The 22258-nt window shown below is 37.1% G+C and overlaps 1 protein-coding gene across 2 annotated transcripts in view; it reads right to left on the bottom strand.

Moving 5' to 3' along the window:
• Nucleotides 1-22258, bottom strand: part of LOC123531597 (apoptosis regulatory protein Siva-like) — a 71230-nt gene that overhangs the window by 36717 nt on the left and 12255 nt on the right. The window contains exon 4 of one of the 2 annotated variants that reach the window (XM_045312704.2): nt 17775-18040. The exons of the other annotated variant lie outside the window; for it this stretch is intronic. Coding sequence (XP_045168639.2) covers nt 17956-18040 — 85 coding nt within the window. The 3' untranslated portion in view covers nt 17775-17955. Of the gene's footprint in view, nt 1-17774; nt 18041-22258 lie in introns of those variants that run through there. 2 annotated transcript variants of the gene reach the window in all.

The following is a 22258-nucleotide window of genomic DNA, read 5'->3' as shown; positions in this document are numbered from 1 at the left end:
CCTATGGACTGTTAAGTAGTGCACAGAACAGTTATCCTATGGACTGTGGAAGTAGTGCACAGACAGTTCCTGTAGAGACAGTAAATAGATGCACAGTTTCCTGTGGCTGTTTAGTAGTGGCACAGACAGTTCCTATGGACTGTGAAGTAGTGACACAGACAGATCCTGTGGACTGTTAAGTAATAAATGCACTGACAGTTCCTATACGACTGTAACGTAGTGCACCGATAGTCCTGTAGACAGTGAAGTAGTGCACCGACAGTCCATGGCCTGGGTGTAGTGCACAGGCAGTTCCCTGTAGACTGTGAAGTAGTGCACAGACAGTTTCCTATCCTATGGTACTGTGAAGTAGTGCAGAGATTTGCTGTGAAGTAGACAGACAAATGATTGTAACAAGAATCGTCTTGAATATGTAGAAGTATTAAATCAAGTGAAAGGAATTAATTTTATGCTACATCATGTTGCATTAATTTTAACAAGATTTATGTCTGACAATCACGAAATGAGCATTGATATCATCCATATGTTTAAAGTCCATTCCCACAGACTGTGAATTAAATTTCATCTATATTCAGTACACGTATTGGAAGAGAGGCCATTATAAATTTATTTGAGTGCACTTTTTTAATTTAGGTACATGGTATGTGGAAGTAGGCATCATTTTCGTATGTATGCTTGAAGCATATAAAAATGTTTTTTTGAGCTATATAGTTTCTGCTCTCACTTCTGTATACATTTTTGACAGTTTGGAAACCAACATTTCTTTTCCACTGTTTTCTTTGAGGACTTTATTTATTAACTATTACTTACTTCGTGCTGGTTCATTTTAACTCAAGATAGTTATATAGTTAAGAGACACTGTTAATTGGGCTTATATTGATTTAATTATCCAAGATTAGATATTTATTTTTCAGTTGATACTTGTTTCGAAAAGCAACTTAGGTTTCATTTTGTTTGAACAATGAGTAGCCTTTAGTGTAAAGTTATGCATAATTTTGTTAAGAAGGAGTTTATATCTGCTGATTTATTGTTTTAATGCATACAATATTTTATTTTGAATAATAAACAGTTTGCACCAGATAGGCTATTTTGTACACAGCACAATGTTCTTTAGTCTTGGTACTAACATCCACGGGACCCAACAGGCTAAAAAATAGAACAACTTTACCACACCCTGTTCTCGTAAACCACAGTATAAATCTTTACAACAAAATTTAATAAGCCCCTTGAATAGGACAATTTCAAATTTTTCAAATAGAAGACAGTTTGAAAACTGACAGTTTCACGAATATTCACAAATCTTTCCTTTGGTGAACCTCCTTTCAAAATAAAAGTTAAATCATAACCATAGCCCCAAAGGAATAATGTTTCAGCGGTGAACTATGATGAGCAATATAAGGCCATCATGGCTCCCCTTGTTACAAAACAATAAAAGTTTGACTAGTATGTTTTTCAATAATAAAAATTTGGCCAAATCTGACTGTATAACAGTTATTAGTTATTTTGTTAATGCAAAGTATATCTTCGTTTAATGATACCAGTTTTTTAAAACTTGTGCTAAAAAGATTTTTTTGGACATTCTAGGTAAGTTAAGAGTTTTACTATTTTTAGGGAAATGTTTACGTCTTTTGTTTAAGGATGACTGATAGCATTTTGAACTATTTTATATGACACTTTGAGCTAGTTTATAACACGTGATATTGATTTTTGCCTTTCGTATGTTCATGTTTTCGAATTTTTTTTGCCAACAACTTGTTGCTTTGTTTTGTACAAGTACAAAGATGATTATATTTATCCTTGTGCATATATGTGGCAAATTAAAATGTACAAAGTCTAACCATTTCTTTGGTTTTTTTTCTGTAGTTCTGCATTATTCCTAACTATATTCCAGTACATGCCCCAATAATTCGGATTTTTCAGCAGGATTAAATTTTTAGCTGCCATAACCATAAACTTCATAGTTGGCTGGGGAATAATATGTCTCGCCACCACACGGTGGAGTGGGAGACAGGGAGACATACTGATTGACTCCTGTCGGTGTGTGTTTGTACTAACTGTCACAAAACTTGTCCGCATTCCTAAGTCAAACAACATTCCCTCATCTGATCTTCACCAAACTACCCAAAATGTGTTTTGACCAAATCCTCGGCTAAGTTTGATAAACTAGCACAAATCGCTTAGGCACTTTGGACTTATGGCCCTTGAATTAAAACCGAAAAAATTCGGCCTTTTTTATCACTGTCCACGCTCTAATACGAACAATTCTTATCCATCTTCCCCAAACTGTAACCAAATGTTTGACTATAACATAACTCCTCAGCCAAGATTATTAACTAGCTAAATCGCCCGAGGCAGTTCGGAATAATGGCCCTTGAATTACCCAAAATCAGCCCTCTTACTCTTCAAAGGTATATTTATGTATAAAGATTGACTTACTATCTAGATTATTAGGCTGTTGTGGGAAACATGCACTTTTCTCAAAAGCAGCTCTAGTTTCTGTCCTGTCATTTATTCTGTAGAATACACAGTTCTCAAGCTATCAATCTATTAATTAGACTAGACACTCAGTCGAGTTTGATCACTGGCCAACTTGGTCATAAGGTTAAGAATTCTGGTCCATGATTTATCACAAACTGCCATATTAACTTGGTCAAGTCTGATTTTGTGGACAATTGTTCAGAGGTGTGCCAGAAAATTTTTCAAAAATGTTTGCATTCTAGCTTTCAACCAATCCTTTTCATGTTTCTAATAAATGTTTATACCTGTAAAATCTTGGCGGGTCAGATAAGAGATGAAGGTTTTGAGTTGTGTACGTTGATTGTTCAGAAATGCCATATTGTACTGTTAACACTTCAGCAGTGTGGCTTCTTTAAGGGGCTGCTAGAGCTTAAAATAGAAAAAAAATTAAGTGAGCTTATTAAATAGCTTATGGATCTTCATCAAACTTGGTTCTGTAGTTCAAATTGGGGTGACTGACCCCTTTTAGAAACTGCTGAGTTAAAAGTAGAAGTATCTTTAAATGACTTTTTCTCATAAACAACTAAATGGATCCTTATTAAACTTTGTAGCTTCACTGTAAGGTCCACTTCTCAACTTTTTCAAATAGGGGCACCTGTCTCCTTTCCCAGGGGCCACTAGTCTACGAGCTAAATATAGAACTGCTGGCTGCAGATAACCATCAAAAAGAAACCTTCCTTGCTCCAATGATCTGTGTGTATTCTTTCCACCCAATTTCAAAGACCTAAGAAGCATATCATGTTTGATTTGTTTGTTATCAGTTGCACTAATTTATGTATTCAATTTCTGCCTCTCAAACTATAGACACTTGGGACATACGGTCCACATCCAAACTTGTAAATACTCGTGTTTAAGCTCTGAAACTAAAATGAGTGATCTAGGGCCAGCATGGCCTCCTTATACTATCTATCAGAAATGTTTATTCTATTCAAAACACTCAGATTTTAACGAAATTTCAGGTGATTTTACTCCCCTTGTCGTTGTTTACTTGTGTGTTAATTTAGTCGGTACAGGATAGAGGTTGCCATTTTTCATTATAAGCAATAAATACTACATCTAAACAAACATCCCAGGATAATTTTAAAATACAAAGCATAAGAATAGTTTACATTTTTAGGTTCCAAAACGGCAAACATCCAGTCATTGCCCTTTAAGGCTGCGAGTGGTTAATATCAATCAAAGACCTCTAGACAAACAGCAATCTTAAAGATGGGTATGGGATATATCCTGTTGTCTTGTTTTGTTCATTTAGTCATTCCGAGTCGGAATAATATAGTTTGCGTTCTTCCATCTTTTCATGTCCATCAGATCATTTTTATGCCTCCCTGAAGGGGAAGCATATATGCTGCTTCATAGTCCCAGCTGTCTGTCCGTCTGTCCCACAATTCTTGTGCGGAGTATTTCTCAGCAACCACCTGGGTTTGAAATAACGAAACTCATAGAAAGCTTAAATTTCATGAACAGATGCACAAATTGTCTGTTCCTGTCGAAGATTTTTTTCACAATAGTTTATTGCCCTTTGATATTCAACAGGAGTATACTATAATCCAATTCATGTCCAAGTATTTTCTCAGCCACCACTGGTTTGAATTTAACAAACTCATAGAAGCTTCACTCTCAATGAGGAATGCATAAATAATAGCTATAAATTATTATTCTTTTGTGTTCCATCACATGATTTTTTTAACCGAATTATTGTCCCTTTGATTAATCAGCAGTAGTAATTACTACAGTACATTTCCCTTGTCCAAAGTGTTTTTCAGCAACCTCTATAATTAACTCATAGGATTATGGTTCATCAACGGAGATGCTTCGAGTCCCAGACGGATGAAGCTCACTATCAGATGCACGTTTTGGTCAGATGAATTTTTTCACTGAGTTTATTGCCCTTTGAAATTATCAACAATAAATACTGTAGTACCAATTCTTTTATCCAAAGTGTCCTCCCAACAATAAACTGGCTAGAATTAGGAAACTTCACAGCCAAGAGGGATGCCATATTATTCTTTTGTTCCGTCGAATAAATTTATCACTGAGATTGCAGCGCTTTATAGTCAGGGGTGTTTCTCAGCAACCACTGTAAATTCATAGATGCTTCATTCGCAGAAGGTGGGTGTGCGCCTATTTTCTTCATATTCTGGTTGATTGATTTTTCATTTAGATACTGTCCTTTGATTTATATAACTTCCAGTAAGAAAACTGTACTACTAATCCCCCCAGCAACCGCCTCTGTAGCCTAGTATACAGCGACTGGGCTCTAGGTGCGGGGGTCGTGGTTCGATCCCTCAGCCGCGTCAACAAAAGAACGTAACAATGGTACTAGCACTTCCTCGCTTGGTGCTTCAGCATAAGGTGATACGTGCTAGGAATTGTCAGCCCGGTGTCGGTATAATATGTGACAGGGTGGTATCAAAGCCACGTGTCTACGGCGTGATATTCCAGTGAGCAGCACTAATAAAGTTGGGTTTCAGGGCTCGACTGCTACAAGTAGACACGTCAATTATATGACTAAAAAATAAATTGTTGAAAAGACATTACACCCGAACACACACACACTAATCCCCAATGATAAATTGTTTACTTGACAAGTAAATATTAGCATTTGTTTCATTGTAACTATCCAGTCAGTATAAATGCACCAATAGGTTCAGTAGGTACAAGGCAGAAAACAAATTGGAAATAAGCATATCGTTTGTGAGTTTGAATCTCCCACCCCCCCCCACCCCCCACCCCACACCCAAGAATTTTTTTCTTCAGATTTTTTTTTTCCTATTTGTTTTCCAATTTTTATTTCTTCTTGGATGTTTGTATATGCATATATATACAATGCATTAAATAATATCACTTTGATATGATGTAAACCTGGTCCCTACGTCATAATCTGCTTTAGATATTTCTTCTGTCGTGTTGTCACAGCTAATAAGGAATACTAAATTTTATGCAAAAAATGAAATAAAAATTTAATGGTTGAAGGCTGAGTTTCGAACCCACATGGCAAAAGATCTGTTTAACAAGGACAGTATGCTTTACCTCCGAGCTAACTTGTACATTGTAATTGGTACAAAACTAGAAATATTTAGATTGTAACATGTTAGAAAAAAATGATGAATTCCCTATGTTCCATTTTAATCTATTTATAGTCGTTTGTAAACATCAATGATCAAGTTATGGTTGGGGCATAGTACCTGTGCCCAGTCAGTAAATTCCACTTTTGTTCTTTTAATATACAATAATCACATTTCGGGGAGTATCCATGGGTTTTGTTACTTCATGTCATCTATGCTGTGTCATTCTGATAAAATTTGGCACACATTATTGCATTACAAAAATCAATATTACAGGCTTCTTAGCCACTAAGGAAAATTTAAGGGGTTATTACAAATTATAGTACTGGTTATTTCTTTAAAACTGTATTGAAACACATTTTGGTGGAGACAGGTCATAATAATTATAATAATGACTTTGTTTTACATGGATAACATATTTGGTGTTTAACCAATTTTCAATATGGTCCACATGTTTAACACCCACTAGATGTTTGGCTATTTTCCTACATGAAATTCACATCACTGTTTGAATTCTATTGTTTCTAGAACATTCTGTATTTGGTTGAGTTGGATATGTTTTTTTTTACTGTTATATCTCTGCTAAAATTTTGAGAGTCTTCAAATTAATGATTTCTTCTCATGTTTTAATTCTTTCCTTCAAACCTGGCAATTTCTTGTTTTTTCTAGATGTAGGCTTCTTCCTGGATTAATTGAAATGTCCCTGGCAGATGGCAGTGTCTTAAGTTTCTTTTTAATAGCTTCAATGTCATTCTTTATTAATGACATTTCATCATCAACATTTTGTGATGCCAGAGCAAATGTCCCTAGTTTGTTCAGCAGCTGTATTTTGGTCACTGATTTTGCTTTTCAATCCATGATTTTCATTCATCAGACATTTGTTAGATTGTTGCGAGTTTTTCGTAACCTTCTTCCAGGAATAAATATTTTGGATTTGCTTCAGCCAGTTTTTCCTTTGTTGTTCCTAGTGTTTCATTCAGATGAATATAAACAAAAAGAACTGTTACAGTAGACAGCATCTATGGCGGTTGGCGGAACAAATTTTTATGCTGATAGGTAAACTGGGCACATCTGGAGGAAACTGGATGCTTCACTGGAGTGGTTTTAATGACTCCAATGTGATGAAGATATATGCACAATAGCTTGAGTCTGTGTCAAAAGTATTAAGTAATAAGAGAGATAAAGAATAAAGTGTATCAAAACCTTACATAAGTACAAGTCCTAAGCAACTAGGGGCTTAATTCATGAAATTTTGACCAAGTTTCATTAAGATATGGTCATAAATGTGGTCTCTAGTGTTAAAGCTAGCTTTTCCTTTGATGTTGACCTGTTGTCCTATTTTTTGACCCCCCACACGACCAGATTCAATTTGACCTAAGAGCACCAGATGTAACATTTCCTGACTAAGTTTCATGAAGAACAATCATAAAATGTGGCCTCTAGGTGTTAACAAGCGCTCTTTGGATTTGACCTAGTGACCTAGTTTTTGACCCACCTGACCCAGATTTGAACTTGACCTATAGATCATTTAAGATCAACCATTCGGACCAAGTTCATTAAGATATGGTCATAAATTGTGCCTCTACAGTGTTAACTAGCGTTTTCCTCTGATTTGACCTGTGTGACCTAGTTTTTGATCCTACATGACCCCGATTCAAAAGGACCATGAGACCATCAAAGATAACATTCTCACCAAGATTCATGAAATACAGTCATTTCATGTGGCCTCATACATGTTAACAACCTTTTCCTTTGATTTGACTGGTGACCTAGTTTTTGATCCAGATGAGCCAAAATCAAACTCGCCAAGATTTTATTGAGGGTAACTTGCTAACCATGCTTCATTAAGACTGGCATAAATTGAGACCTCTAGAGTGTTAACAAGCCCATTCCTTTGATGGGGACCTGGTGATCCTAGTTTTTGACCCAGATGACCCAATATCGAACTCGTCCAAGATATTATTGAGGCAACATTCTGACTAGTTTCATTAAATTTGGCTAAAATTGAGACCTCTAGAGATTGTGTGCAAGTTTTTAATACAGTTGATCGCAAAATGTCTCCATCGTTTCACAAGCCAAAAATAGCAAATTTGGCCCTTTTAAGGCCATAACTCGAACCCATGATGGAATTTGGCCAGTTTTCGAAAGGAACCGACACATTATGCCCATACAAGTTGAGTGCAAGTTTGATTAAAATCAAATACAAAATGTAGTCTCTATTGTGTTCACAAGGAAATTGTGGACGGATGGACGACAGACCAAGGGTGATCACAAAAGCTCATCCTGTCACTACGTGACAGGTGAGCTAAAAAATCAAATACAAAATGTGGTCTCTATCGTGTTCACAAGGAAATTGTGGACGGACGGACGGACGAAGGGTGATCACAAAAGCTTACACTCCTGTCACTATGTGACAGGTGACTAAAAAGAGGGGGCGTAAATCATGAAAAATTTCCTGCTACAGTTATGGACCTTATGTCATAATTATGATGTGGGTGATTGATGATGTGGAACAACTATTTTATGTTCGAATCAAATCCAATTAGTTATAACTGAGAGAGAGTGACAGTATATCAAAATCTTAACCTGAAATTCTAAGTAATACTAGAAATGTGTCACAGACACGGATGCTACAACAACATGAGAAGGTACAGGCATGGTACGCTCACAAAACTTAAAGGACCCTGGCCCTATTTATTACCAAAAAAATTATAATGTGGAAAATCCAAAAGTATTTAGTATTCTGTTATTCTGTAGTGAAAAAGTGGCTAAGTTCACCTAGGACTGTGTCCTTGACCTTAGAGCTATGAGAGGTTTTAACTGACACATGGGGTCAATCCATCTTATCATTTTGTGTAATATTTGTTGAAATCGAACCATGCAAGTCAAAGTTACGGACCGCCGACACGAAACCACATTATCAGTATATATGTAGTGAAAATTGGCTAAGTTCAACCAAGGACCTTGTTGACCTTGACCTTTGAACTAAATTGAAATGATTTTTGCCGCATGACACATCTCTTATCTATGCTTATCATTTTGTGTCAAATTATCGAAACCGAACAATGCATTTCCAAAGTTATGCCCGGAAACGAAGACCACTTTATTAGTGAAAATTGGGCTAAGTTCAACCAAGGACTGTGAATCTTGACCTTTTGAGCTATGAGAAATGGTTTTTGCGCAGGACACATTGTCTCTCCATGCTTATCCATTTGTGTCAACATTCTGAAATGACCAGGCATGTCAAAGTTATGTCGGGACCACGAACACCACCCTTTTCCCGACCACAAACACAAACACACACACACAGGAGCAACACTATATGCACCCCCTCACCCCCATTTTATGGTGGGGGCATAAAAAGGGGAGATAATTCATGAAATATTGGTGAGTGTTATGGCCCTTTAGTCATATGATGTGGGTGGTGATAAGGAATAACTATTTTAAGTTTGAAACAAATCCATCAGATAATTTACAGAGATAAAGTGCAGCGAAACTTCAACCAAAGTGTGTACATGTAAGGACGCCGACGCTGGGTCGATTACGACAGCTCTCTATACTTTATAGAAGAGCTAAAAACTACCAGAAATTCAAATAAAGTCCTACAGCCTTGACCTTTGAGCAACTGAACCAAAACAACAGGGACCTTCCCTATAATAATTCATTTTTTTAAGTCAGAAAGCCGGAGGTGTGATTACTTTTTGACCTTGAGTCCAGAAACCATGTTCAGTCTCTGGGTCACAGTGGCCTTGACCTCAAAAACAATAGTAGGTCCTCTAAAAGTGGTGCTTAGTTATCCTGTAATGTTTGAAAGCTGTAGCTATTATACTTTCTGACTGATGTCCAGAAACAAAAATGGGACAGCAGGTTCTTACCGGTTAAGTAGTTATGTCTACTCTTTTGTTTCCTCTCTTGTTCTTTTTTAGCAAACATAGAAACACAGAATGAATAGACTTTACTGTTATCATTGTTTTCGTAGCCACAAAACTATCCTAATTATGTGCAAACGACAGACTTCATATTAATGGATATTTCTTGGTTCTTTCTTTTGTTACAACAAGCAAAGAAAGTAACCCACATGCACAGGATAATCCCTATAAGTATATGGAATGATAGAAACTAACCATAACTTATATTTGTCATCATACCCAACAAATGACTCATTTTGCTACACGGACAGATGGACATAGCCCTTCCATGTCAGCTTTTTTTTCAAAATGGGCTTATAAAAATGAGTCAATGATTTAACTAAAACCAGCTCTACATCAAGGAGACGAATCAAATGGAAACTATATAATGTTACTACACTTACCAAACATAATTCAAGCATGATCAATTCAGTTTTGTTGATAAATCAGCTCATTCTATCTAATGATACTGTTACAATAAAAGGATCTTGTTCCCTATACATTACATAAACTCAAGACATGTCCAAACAGGATTTGCTGTAACAAAGAGTTTCGTGCACACTGGGACACAATTGTTTTGGGTTTAATGCGTTTTTCACAGTATTTCTGTGATATAAATGGTGGGCACCTAACATACAAATCTGTTTCTCCACAGTAACAGCCAACTACCCCACATGAATCAGAGGAAGAGACATGATTTCAGACACAATGTCCTTTATGAACATATGCCTGCCTCGTGATCGAACTCACAACCTCGCATACCCAGATCTGCACTCTCCAAGCGAGCAGACGGATGACAATGCATCTGCGGAACACTGAAATTTGTACAAAACAAGTCGTATGAACTGAAACATGTACATCTACACCGTAAAGGGACAATGCATCCTCACCGGTGAGAGGTACATTTATAGTGGACACTTGAACACCAGTACAGGACAAGTTCATGAACTTGTCAAGTACATCTACACTGGCCCAGTATTTCGACTAGATTAAGCACACCTTTGCTAAAACAAATAACATTGCCTGGTAGATCAAATTTAATGAAACAATGCCATATAACTCTGCTACATTATGTTTTATTTCATTTTCTAACAACGATCAAAACATCAGTTTAAAACTAGTTATAGAAATGTATATCTATCAAAAATACCTGTCATTACATTTAACAATTATTGAAACGTTTTACATTATGTACAAATGAATAATAAATCTACAACAAAGACAAAATGACTATTATGTATACATGAATAGGGTGCCTCTATGTACAGGTAATGAAAACTTAATATGAGAAAATATACCAACATAACATTCACAGCACATAGCTTATAGTACCTATAACATTCACAGCACATAGGTTATAGTACCTATAACATTCACAGCACATAGCTTACAGTGCCTACTACAAGCTTTCTCCTTAATACAATTTCAAATACTGGACAACTTTTAAAAATTGAAATCACAAAACTTGTGCAGAAAAAAATATCAGAACATAGAAGTTTACTGAAAATTGTACAGAAAATGTGGTAACAAGAGATCTCAGAACACAAAATGTCCCCCTTGATGCATTCAGTAACTGCACAGGGAACAACAATTATTTGGTCACTGTGCACTGGACTTTTGATGTACTGAGCTCAAATCAATAATCATGTGTTATTTACCAGTCATAAGTAAACTCTGTACCAAATGTGATCTTACGACCAAAGCCATCCTCATTGTTATTGGCAAAAAAAATGCTGTTTTTCTGGGTCAATGTGACCCTTGACCTTTGACCTCAAAATCATAGGTCATCTGCTGACATGATCCACCTCCCATATTTAGTTTTTGTCCCATTAGCCTAAGCGTTCTCAATTATCATCTGAAACAATTAAAATTGTTCCAGTCACTGTGACCTTGACCAAGACCTACTGAACTCAAAATCAATGCGGTCAATCTGCTGCAGATCAACCTCCCTATCAAGTCTTCGGGATCCTAGTCCAAAGTGTTCTCAAGTTATCGTCTAAAACTGCTTAACTGTTCCAGGTCGCTGTGACACCACCTTTGACCTACTAACTCAAAGTCAATAGGGTCATCCTGCTGGTCATGAACAACCCTCCCCATCAACTTTCATGATCCTAGGCCCAAGCGTACTTAGTTATCATCCAGAAACATATTGGTCCATGGACCGACCGACATACCTACCGACGTCCCTCTGCAAAACAATGCTATATGCTAAATCATGTAAACCCATGGGTGGGGCTAATTTGATTCTCACAGCAGATTTGAACAACTTGTTGATGACCACACATAATGTTTACAGGCCAAATATCTAAGCTCCATGCCTTCAGGCTTTAGAGAAGAAGACTGTTTCAAGATAAGTAAAATGACATGTGACCCTGTGGAGGGACCAATTGTAACCTGCAGTATGATTTGAAACCAACCGTAGCAGAGGACAATTACACGATGCTTACGGAGTCACTTATTTCAGCTCTTGTCTTACTGATCAAAAAAAGAAGATTTTTGAAATTTTTCTTATGCAAGTCTATGTAAAACAAGCGGACCCTGGGGCAAGGCCAATTTTGTCCCGAGGGGCATATTTGAACAACTTTAGTAGAGGACAACAGAACAATGCTACATGCCAATATCTAAGCACTGGGCCTTGAGGTTTTGAAGAAGAACTGTTGCAGTTTTTTCCTTTTGGTTGCCCATAGCAACCAAATTCTGTGTAGAATTGGAGTTTTTAACAACCTTCAGTAGACGACCATGCAAGGAACATCCAGGCCAAGTTTCTTCAACTTCCATCAAATGGTTTCAGAGGACTTTGAAGAAAAGTGTGGATGGACTGACTGTAGATGAACTGTTAGTGACCACAATATCTCACCCAAGGAGATAAACGGAGACTTATTGCCAGAGTTATAGGTCTAGTGTCATATGCCAGTGACGATGTGGAACAACTGTTTCAAGTTTGAATCAAATAAAAGTAAAAACAGCGTGAAATTTCATCAATACTTTAACTTGAAATTCTAAGTTAAAAGGGGCTAATTCACAAAATATTGGTGCAAAAGTTATGGACTTTGTGTCCCTATGATGTGGGTGAAGATGAGAAACAACTATTTTAAGTCTGATGCAAATCCATCTAGCAATAACAGAGATAAAGTGAAAAATCAAAGCTTTTACCTAGGTGTGGAGGTTGATGCTAATGCCAGGGCAAGTAGTATAGCTCTCACTATACTTTGTATACTCAACCTTAACATCACTGTTACCAAAAACTTACAATATAACACTAAACACAATGTGTACTGATAAATTCTTTACATACTATTGGAAATATGACAAAACTGCTTTCAATAACGATAAGATGCAATTACCCCTGACTTTGTTTTGAAGAAGCTTCCAATGTTTATTCATTTTCACAATGTATCTGTATCAGGAATTAACGATTATATTACTGTAAGTATCAACATGCCGAGATCTGTGACCAAACTAAATAAAATAAATTTTGCAATAAAAATTTAAACAGTAAAAGAAAGTAAGTCTTCTCTACTTTGCTTTTAAGCTCAAATATTGTACGCAGTCAGAATTAACAAAATATTTCAAGGAAGAAGCATGTTCTTTCCACTAGCAACTTTCATGAAATGATCCGCGCCATGAGAAAACCAATATAGTGGCTTTGCGACCAGCATAGGTCCAGACCAGCCTGCGCATCCGCGCAGTCTGGTCAGGATCCATGCTGTTCGCTAACGGTTTCTCTAATTCCAATAGCGAACAGCATGGATCCTGACCAGACTGCGCAGATACGCAGGCTGGTCTGGATTTATGCTGGCCGCAAACCCACTATGTTGGTTTTCTCGTGGCATGGCTCAAATGATCCTATACTTTTGTAAAGTTTACTACAAGTGAAACATGGTTATAACATAAGAACAGCTGTCCATCAGACAGTGCACTTGACTATTCGACATTTCGAAGTCAAACAAGGGCTATGACATTCTAAAGAAAAGGCCATAAACTGAACTGATTTGAATAAAGTCCTCCAACTTGGATATGTAGGTACATCTGCAGAAAAGAAAGCATCGCAAAACATTCGCCAAATTTACCTTAGAACTAGAATCACTCACCTGAAGAAAACGTTAACCATCTGACTTTGCTTCTAACTAGGTTTGGTGAAAATACTTTAAACTGTTCATTAAAACAAAAGTTATTTAAATTTTTTCTGTATTTGCTGTAAAGCACCACAAACGAATAACCATCAGTAGAAAATTTTCAAAGGTATTTCTATTTAAACTCTAGTGGCCCCCTAAACGGGCCCAAGTGCCCCCATTTGAACCAATTTAGCAAAAGACCTTACAATGATGTTACAGACCAAGTTTGATGAAGATCCATCAAGCGTTTCATAAGAAGAAGTCTTTTAAAGGTTTTTCTTTTTTTAGCTCTAGTGTCCCAACACAAGGCTGTCGTTAAAGGTATTTCTAATGTTTAGCTCTAGGATCTAAGTGCCCCCATTCGATTAAAGTTGGAACAGGACCAAATATAATGCTAAGAGTTTGATGAGATCCTCCATGAAAGTTGTTTTTCCAAATTTTTTCAAGTTTTTATTTTAAGCTCTAGTGTTCCCAATACGAGGCCAAGTGCCGCTATTTGAACAAAATGGGAGAAGACCTTATAATGATGCTACAGTCTAAGTTTGACTAAGATCCATCTTGCGGTTCATGAGAAGATGTTATTTAAAGTTATTTTTAATTTTAAGTCTATTGACACTTAAAAGGGGCCCAGTACCCCAAATTATACCTTTTAGCTTAAGTGGCCCCTAAAAGGAGCCAAGTACCCACAACTGAACAAATTTAAGAGAGGACCTTCTAATGATGCTACAGACCAAGTCTGATGAAGATCCATAAGAAGAAGCCTTTTAAAGGTTTTTCTATTTTTAGCTCTAGCTTATTTTGCTTGGTTGCATTTTATGCTTCCAAAGGATCTTCTTATAAATTTCATTGACAAGTGGGAAGCATTGTGTATAATTTCAATCCAGTACATACAGTTGTTTCTGACTTAATTACAAGCAAAACTTTAACAAAGTCTCCAATTGAAAAAAGGGCCAAAATTTATTTTAAATCCAATTAAAACTAGAGCTTTCACTAAAGGTGATGAATGTACCCCCCGCATGCACTGACACAGTACATTGCAATTTGACACACACAAGACTGCATATTAATGAGGACTGTATTATATAGTCTGTATGTATACAGTATAGTAACAAAAAACAAAGTCCCATAACTATGGCAAAATATTTATCTAAAAGAAAGTAACATGCCTCATTCACAACTAATGTTGGTACGATCACTTGTGGTAAAGTTTTCATTAAATTTTGAAAGGGGTCGGAAGATTACGCGCAACAAAGACTGCTATGCAGACGTATGTACATAGTATGTTAACAAGAAACAAAGTCCCATAACTCTGCAAATTTTTTGTCGCTGAAAGAACCTAACGTGTGCCTCATGGCACAACTACTGTTGTTTACTGATCACTTTGTGAAGTTTTCATTAAATTGTGTCAGGGGATGAGGAGAGATGCTGCGCACAATTGTGTCTTATGTACTATAGTAATAACAAAAAACAAAGTCCCATAACACGCAAAAATTTTTTCTAAAAGAGACCTAACAGTGCCCTCATGCACAACTAACGGTTGGTATTGCTGATCACTTTGGGTGTGCATTTCATTAATTTGTGTCCAGGGCAATGAGGAGAATGGTGCGCCCAAGATTGTGTCTATGTATATAGTATATAACAAAAAAACAAAGTCCCATAACTCTGCAAATTTTTTTATTCGAAAAGAACCTACCATGCCCATGCACAACTACAGTTTTTTTTATAGGTACAGATCACATGTGTGAAGTTTCAATAAATTTCTGTCAAGGGGATAAGGAAGCATGGGTGCCACAAGATTGCGTCTACGGAACAGCGACCAGACAGACAGACAGACAACAACCTGAAACCATATAACCCCCCCTTACAACTTAGTTGTCCGGGGGGTACAATGGATATTTAGCCTCATTATATCAGAAGGTCCGACGGGAAAACTATAACCAAGAGGTGAAAACAGGTCGCAATGCTCATGCCCGACAAGTAGAGTACTTTCACTTTAGCGGAACAGCCACAAATGTCATTGTATGTTTTCAAATTGTCCATATTATTCACAAATATAAACATGTAAAATTTCTTTGTCACATGGTATAACATGGAACTTTGCAAACAATAAGCACTACAAAAAATCATATATTTTTACTGTCTGTACTGCTATAAGCAAACATCAATGTCCCTGCTGATGATAAACAGTAGAACATGTAGAGTGAATATACACTCACGAATCTAACATCTCCCTCTATATATATAGTCAAGATGCACACTGCGACAGAAAGAGACTCCACTCTTATCTTCATACTGAAAACAGCGTAACATAATACAATTAGTGATCAAAAATTACTAATAGGGTAGAGAAAACAAAAAACAAAAAAAAGAAAAAAACAAAGGATAAAGAACAGAAAAATAGAAAAGAAATAAACAGAAAATCAAAAAAAAAAAAAGAAAAAAAAAGAAAAGAAAAGAAAAAAAAAAAAAAAACAAAAAAAAGCAAAAAGACAAAATAGAAAAAAAAAAATGATCAAAAAAAAAAAAAGGAAAAAAAAAAAAAAAAAAAAACAACGAAAAAGAAAAGAAAAAGGAATTAGAAAAAGAGAAAAAAATTATAGAAAAAAAAAAAAAAAAAAAAAGAGAAACAAAACAAAAAAAAAAAAAAAAAAAACTAAAATATAGAAAGAAATAAAAAGAAGATAAAAAGAAAAAAGAAAAAAACCTCCCCCCCCCATCAACGGCAAGGATATAGCAAATCTTGCATACTATTCATCCATATTAACTATTGCAAAACCTATGAACGTTATATTTGTCAACGCCTCAATGCGCTGTAAAATAAATCCGAGGCCAAAACTTTCCTATCCTTAAATAGCATGGCTCCCAGGTCTAATATTTAATGCCAACTTGAGAAACAAACAGCATCAATTATGCTGATGACAAGACGGCAAAAAAGCCAAAATAAATACCCTCACGAGACTGTCCCGTTACACATACATTCATACATTGAAAATTGTAACGAAACAAATCTACAGTGAAAGAGAAATTGGATGAAAAATATAATGGAAGTGCATGAAGTTACAATGAAAAATGCCTGCTTGAAACAGCAAACTAAATATAATATCAATACAAAATATGATTTGATAAGCAAAAAAATTTCACAAATCAAACTTGGTTGAATGTATGTAATGGACTTGATGAAGATATACAGCACTCAATATCTGGTAAAAACATGAATTATCATTCGTGTTTTTCTTGCATATTCTACAAACATTTTAGATTGTTTTATTCTTCTGTCTGTAAAATGGGCCATGGCCTTAATAACAAAATTAACAAGGCAGTCTAAATGACAGCTAAATCCCCCGCCACTGCTATGGATAGTAAAAGGGAAGATAAAAACCTTTTGATTTAGCTGTGACCTTGACCTTGAACTGACATGGTGACTCATGATTCTGCATAACGTCTTGAGGAAGTGACATTTGACCAAAGTTTCATGAAAATCCTTCAAAGGGTTTAGGAGAAAAAAAAAAATTCCCTGAGCTGAAACCTTGACCCTCAATGTGACCTGACCTTGATTGACATGGCTGACTCATGAGTTCTTGATGAGGTGATCAGTTGACCCAAGTTTGATGAAAATCCTTCAAAGGGTTAAAGGAGATACAGAAGTGGACACCAAATAGAAGGCTCTAACTTCGACCTTTAGTTGTGACCTTGACCTTGAGCTGGGCAATAGTTGACTCAATATTCCTGCACATCGTTCTGATGAGGTAATAATTTGGACCCAATTTTATAAAAATTCCTTCAAGGGGTTTAGGAGATATATAGCGGACACGAAGACATGGAAGGCTCAAACCTTGACCTTGAGTAGTGACCTTGACCTTGAGCCGGCATGGCTGATGCAATGGTCTGCACATCGTCTTTGATGAGGTGATCATTTGACCCAAGTATTATAAGAATTCCTTCAAGGGGTTTAAGGAGATAAAAGCGGACAACAAAATGGGCAGGCTCAAACCTTTGACCTTGCGTTGGACCTATGACCTGAACACAAGGCCGGATTACAGGGTTTTGCACATCGTCCCTTGATGAGGTGATTCATTTGACCCAAGTTCGGAAAAATCCTTCTAGGGGTTAGGAATAAGGACCGGACACTGATTTTGTTACGGACGAAGGACGGACAGAAAGACGGACAGACGGACGGAAGGACGCAGACCATTCCTATAATCCCTCCGCCATGGCGGGGGATTAACAAACTGTTCCTTATCAGAAAAAGAACTATTTTGGTATTGCACTCAGATCTTTATACAGAAAATAAAAGCTATGATAGATTTATACAAGGCACTTAATAATCAAAGTCCAATTAAGTGAAGTATGTCAAAATGCCGAGGCCCAGTAGATATATGGATTTAACCGGTATGAACACTTCTGGCAAAACCACTGGTGTAAGGGATCATCTGGACTGCAAAACAAATACATGAACAAAGTGTTAACATGATGAATGGTGAAGTAGTAACATGATGAACAGTGGGTTAACATGATGTGAAGAAATGTTAACAAGGTGAAATGTTAACATGGTGCAAATAAACTGCAGCATTAATTAAACTAGAACTGCTGGACTCTCAGCAGACTAAATAATAGCCCCATACACCACCTTCCTGTACGAAAAATTAAGACCTGTATTATAGACTTTAACTCGAAAAGGGGCGAGAAATTGGTAGATTGTTACTAAAATCAAAATTGGCCTGCGTTTTATAATCATATACTTGTGTACCAACAATGAATTAAATCCATCTTTTCTTTAGAAAGTTACCGAATGCAAAACCTCAGCAAAAATTGGAATACAATATACACCATTCCCAAGAGCTCCAGGGTGGTATCTCGGCAAATTCATTTAATTGTTTTTGATATAATTTTGTATTTATCAATCACTAGATGATCTGTCCATAGTGGATACAGGTGCCCCAACTCCGTCACAGTACATGGTTTCATGACTCTAGGTGAAATATTTTTAGGATGTTTGTGACACAAACCTTAACAAACTTTATGTGTATTTTTCACCAAGTCAAGGACAATAACTCTGGCCTAGCTGAGTGAAATCCCCTCCAAAAACATTAGGTGCTCAACTTCACATGCTATAAAACAATCCTCTAATGTCTTATGACTCTTGCTCAAGTACATTTTGAGATATACGAGAAACAAACTTTTATTTTCATTTTAGTCATTTATGCATATTTTTTACAATCAAGGGCCATAACTACAGTCTGACTGACAGAAATCTGAAACAAAATCCCAGGTGCAACTCTTCACATGCTGAATAATATTCCTATCATGTATCATGAACCTAGATCAAATATTTTTTTAAGATATGTGCGACACAATTTTCATGCCTTTATATGTATATTTTTGACTAAGTCAAGGGCCATAACTCTGGTCTGGTTGAGTGATATTTCAAGCATAACCCTAGGAGCATAACTTCACATACTGAATAATATTCCTGTAATGTTTCATAATACTCAGTCGAATACTTTTTGAGATACATACGAAACAAACTTAGACCCTTTTATGCATATTTTTGACAAAGTCAAGAGCCATAACTCTGGTCTGGCTGTGTAAGATCCAAATTAATACCCCTGGCGCACAACTTTCCATGCTGAATAACAATCCTGTGAGGTCTGATGACTTTGGGTCAAATATGAACCACACAAATTCGAATGGACGGACAGAAGGACAAGGGCAACTCTAAGTGATATGGAAGGAGTATTTTCCATTTTATTAAAATTTCTGCCATTCTCTGGACACCAAAAAATTTGGCTTCATTTGTTTATGGGATTGTTATAAACTTTCAGGATATCTTAATTAACATAAAAGCAAAATCTTCGTTAAATTCTTTAAAAGACTTTTTTTTTAAATTTTGATTTTTACAATGAGAAAAATACATATATATTTTTTTTTCTCAAAAGATCCTACTACCACCCTCAAGACCTTTAGAATAATGTACAGCTTATAATTTATCTAGATCTTGCAAAACAAGAGCTCATAGAACATAGAATGCCCCCCTTGATGCATTCAGTAATTGCGCAAGGAACAGAAATTATTTGGTCACTGAACACAAAAGTTCTACTGTTCTGGGTCAATGTGACCTTGACTTTCGACCTATTGACCTCAAAATGATAGGGGTTATCTGCCGGTTACGATCAGCCTTCCTATTAAGTTTTGTGATCCTAGGCCCAAGCGTTCGTAAGTTGTGGTCAGGAAACGGTTTAACTGTTCCAGGTCAATGTGACCTTGACCTTTGGCTTACTGACCTCAAAATCAATAGGAGTCATCTGCTGGTCATGACCAATCTCCCTATCAACTTTCATGATCCTAGGCCCAAGCGTCCTTGAGTTATCATCCGGAAACTCTTTAACTGTTACCAGTCCCTACTGATCTCAAAATCTATAGGGGTCATCTGCTGATCATGATCAGCCTCCCTATCAAGTTTCGTGATTCTAGGTCCAAATGTTCTCAAGTTATCGTCCAGAAATAGTTTAACTGTTTCGGGTCCACTGTGACCCTGACCTATCACCTACCAACCTCAAATCAAAGGGTCATCTGCTGGTCATGAGCATCCACCATATCAACTTTCATGATCCCTAAGGCCCAAGCGTTCTTGAGTTACACATCCGAAACCGTTTAACTGTTCCTGGACACTGTGGGACCTTGACCTTTAACCTACTGACCTCAAAATCAATAATGCCATTTGCTGTCATGATCATCTCCTTATCACTTTCAATGACCCTAGGCCTAAGTGTTTTCTTGAGTTATCATCCTGGAAACCATTTAACGTTCCAGGTCCCATTGTTACCTTGACCTTTATCTACTTATCTCAAATCAATAGGGGTCATCTGCTGCTCAAGACCAACCTCCCTATCAACTTTCATGATCCTAGGCTCAAGGGTTCTTGAATTATCATCCGGAAACGGATTAGTCTATATACTGACCAACCAACATACCGACCAACATCTGCAAATAATATACGCCTTCTTCTTCGAAGGGGGACAAAATGAAGCTGCAATTTGTGAAAAACCTTGTTGTGAATTCTGTGGATCACATGCGTAACGAAAAGATTAGCACAATACAGTTAAACAAAAGGCATGCAGACAAAAGTTAAATGAGACGATAGATGTGGAAATTCACCTGAAAACCAGGTTTGGCACAGGGGGGGGGGGGGGGGGGGGGGGGGGGGGGGGGGGGGGGGGGGGGGGGGGGGGGGGGGGGGGGGGGGGGGGGGGGGGGGGGGGGGGGGGGGGGGGGGGGGGGGGGGGTGGGGGGGGGGGGGCGGGGGGGGGGGGGGGGGGGGCCATGTTCTATTTTAGATAAAATGACTGACCTAACAGTGATTTTTGACCCTAGTGGCCAAAAAAACCCCCAACAAATCCCCTAATATTTCTATCCTATTAAGTTATCTACATACAAAGTTTCACTGCAATATATCATTCCTAACTAGAGCTATTGAGCAGAAGGTGTTTTTCTAATGATCCAAATGCAATCCAAAACTAGTTCTTCAAAATAAGCTTACTGTACACTAAATCTGGTAACAGTATGTCAATCGTAACTAAAGTTATAAACCTGAAACCACCTTTCTGATGATTCCAGCATAAAAAATAAGTAGTCTTTAGAAGTTGTTCTCAAACACAAAATGGTGTTGTTTTGGAAAAAAAATCAAAAAGATGTTCATCAAAATTTTATTTCGTCACTGACCCCATAAAGCAAAATTTATTGTACTCCCCCATTTTGCCCTTTATTTTCATGAAGGTAGGATAAATATATATATATATATATATATATATATATATATATATATATATATATATATATATATATATATATATATATATATCTCTTCTTTCTGTGGTCATAGTCCTTGGAACCTGATGTATACCTACCTCATTACAGAACAAAGCTGACAGAAGCAGCCATCATAGGCTGTACACCTATCTCATTACAAAACAAAGCTGTTAGAAGTGGCCATGATAGGAGGTACACCTACCTCATTACAGAACAAAGCTGTCAGAAGTGGCCATCAAAGGCTGTATGCCTACCTCATTACAGAACAAAGCTGTTAGAAGTGGCCATCACAGGTTGTACACCTACCTCATTACAGAACAAAGCTGTCAGAAGTGGCAATAACAGGCTGTACACCTACCTCATTACAGAACAAAGCTGTCAGAAGTGGCAATCATAGGCTTTACAGAACAAAGCTGTTAGAAGTGGCCATCACAAGCTGTATGCCTACCTCATTACAGAACAAAGGTGTCAGAAGTGGCCATCACAGGCCTCCTACACCTACCTCATTACAGAACAAAGCTGTCAGAGGTGGCAATCATAGGCATTACAGAACAAAGCTGTCAGAAGTGGCCATCACAGGCTGTACACCTACCTCATTACAGAACAAAGCTGTTAGTAGTAGCCATCACAGGCTGTACACCTACCTCATTACAGAACAAAAGTGACCATTACAAGCTGTATACATTGTACCTACATCATTACAGAACAAAAGTGACCAATACAAGCTGTATACCTACCTCATTACAGAACAAAGCAGTCAAAAGTGGCCAGCACAGGCATTACAGAACAAAGCTGACAGAGGTGGCCACTACAGGTTGACACCTACCTCATTAGAGAACAAAAGTGA

Source organism: Mercenaria mercenaria, chromosome 1 (genome assembly GCF_021730395.1).
Source record: "Mercenaria mercenaria strain notata chromosome 1, MADL_Memer_1, whole genome shotgun sequence".
Lineage (NCBI taxonomy): Eukaryota > Metazoa > Mollusca > Bivalvia > Venerida > Veneridae > Mercenaria > Mercenaria mercenaria.
Note: the sequence above shows the minus strand (reverse complement) of the source record. Positions and strands in the feature narration are given on the sequence as shown.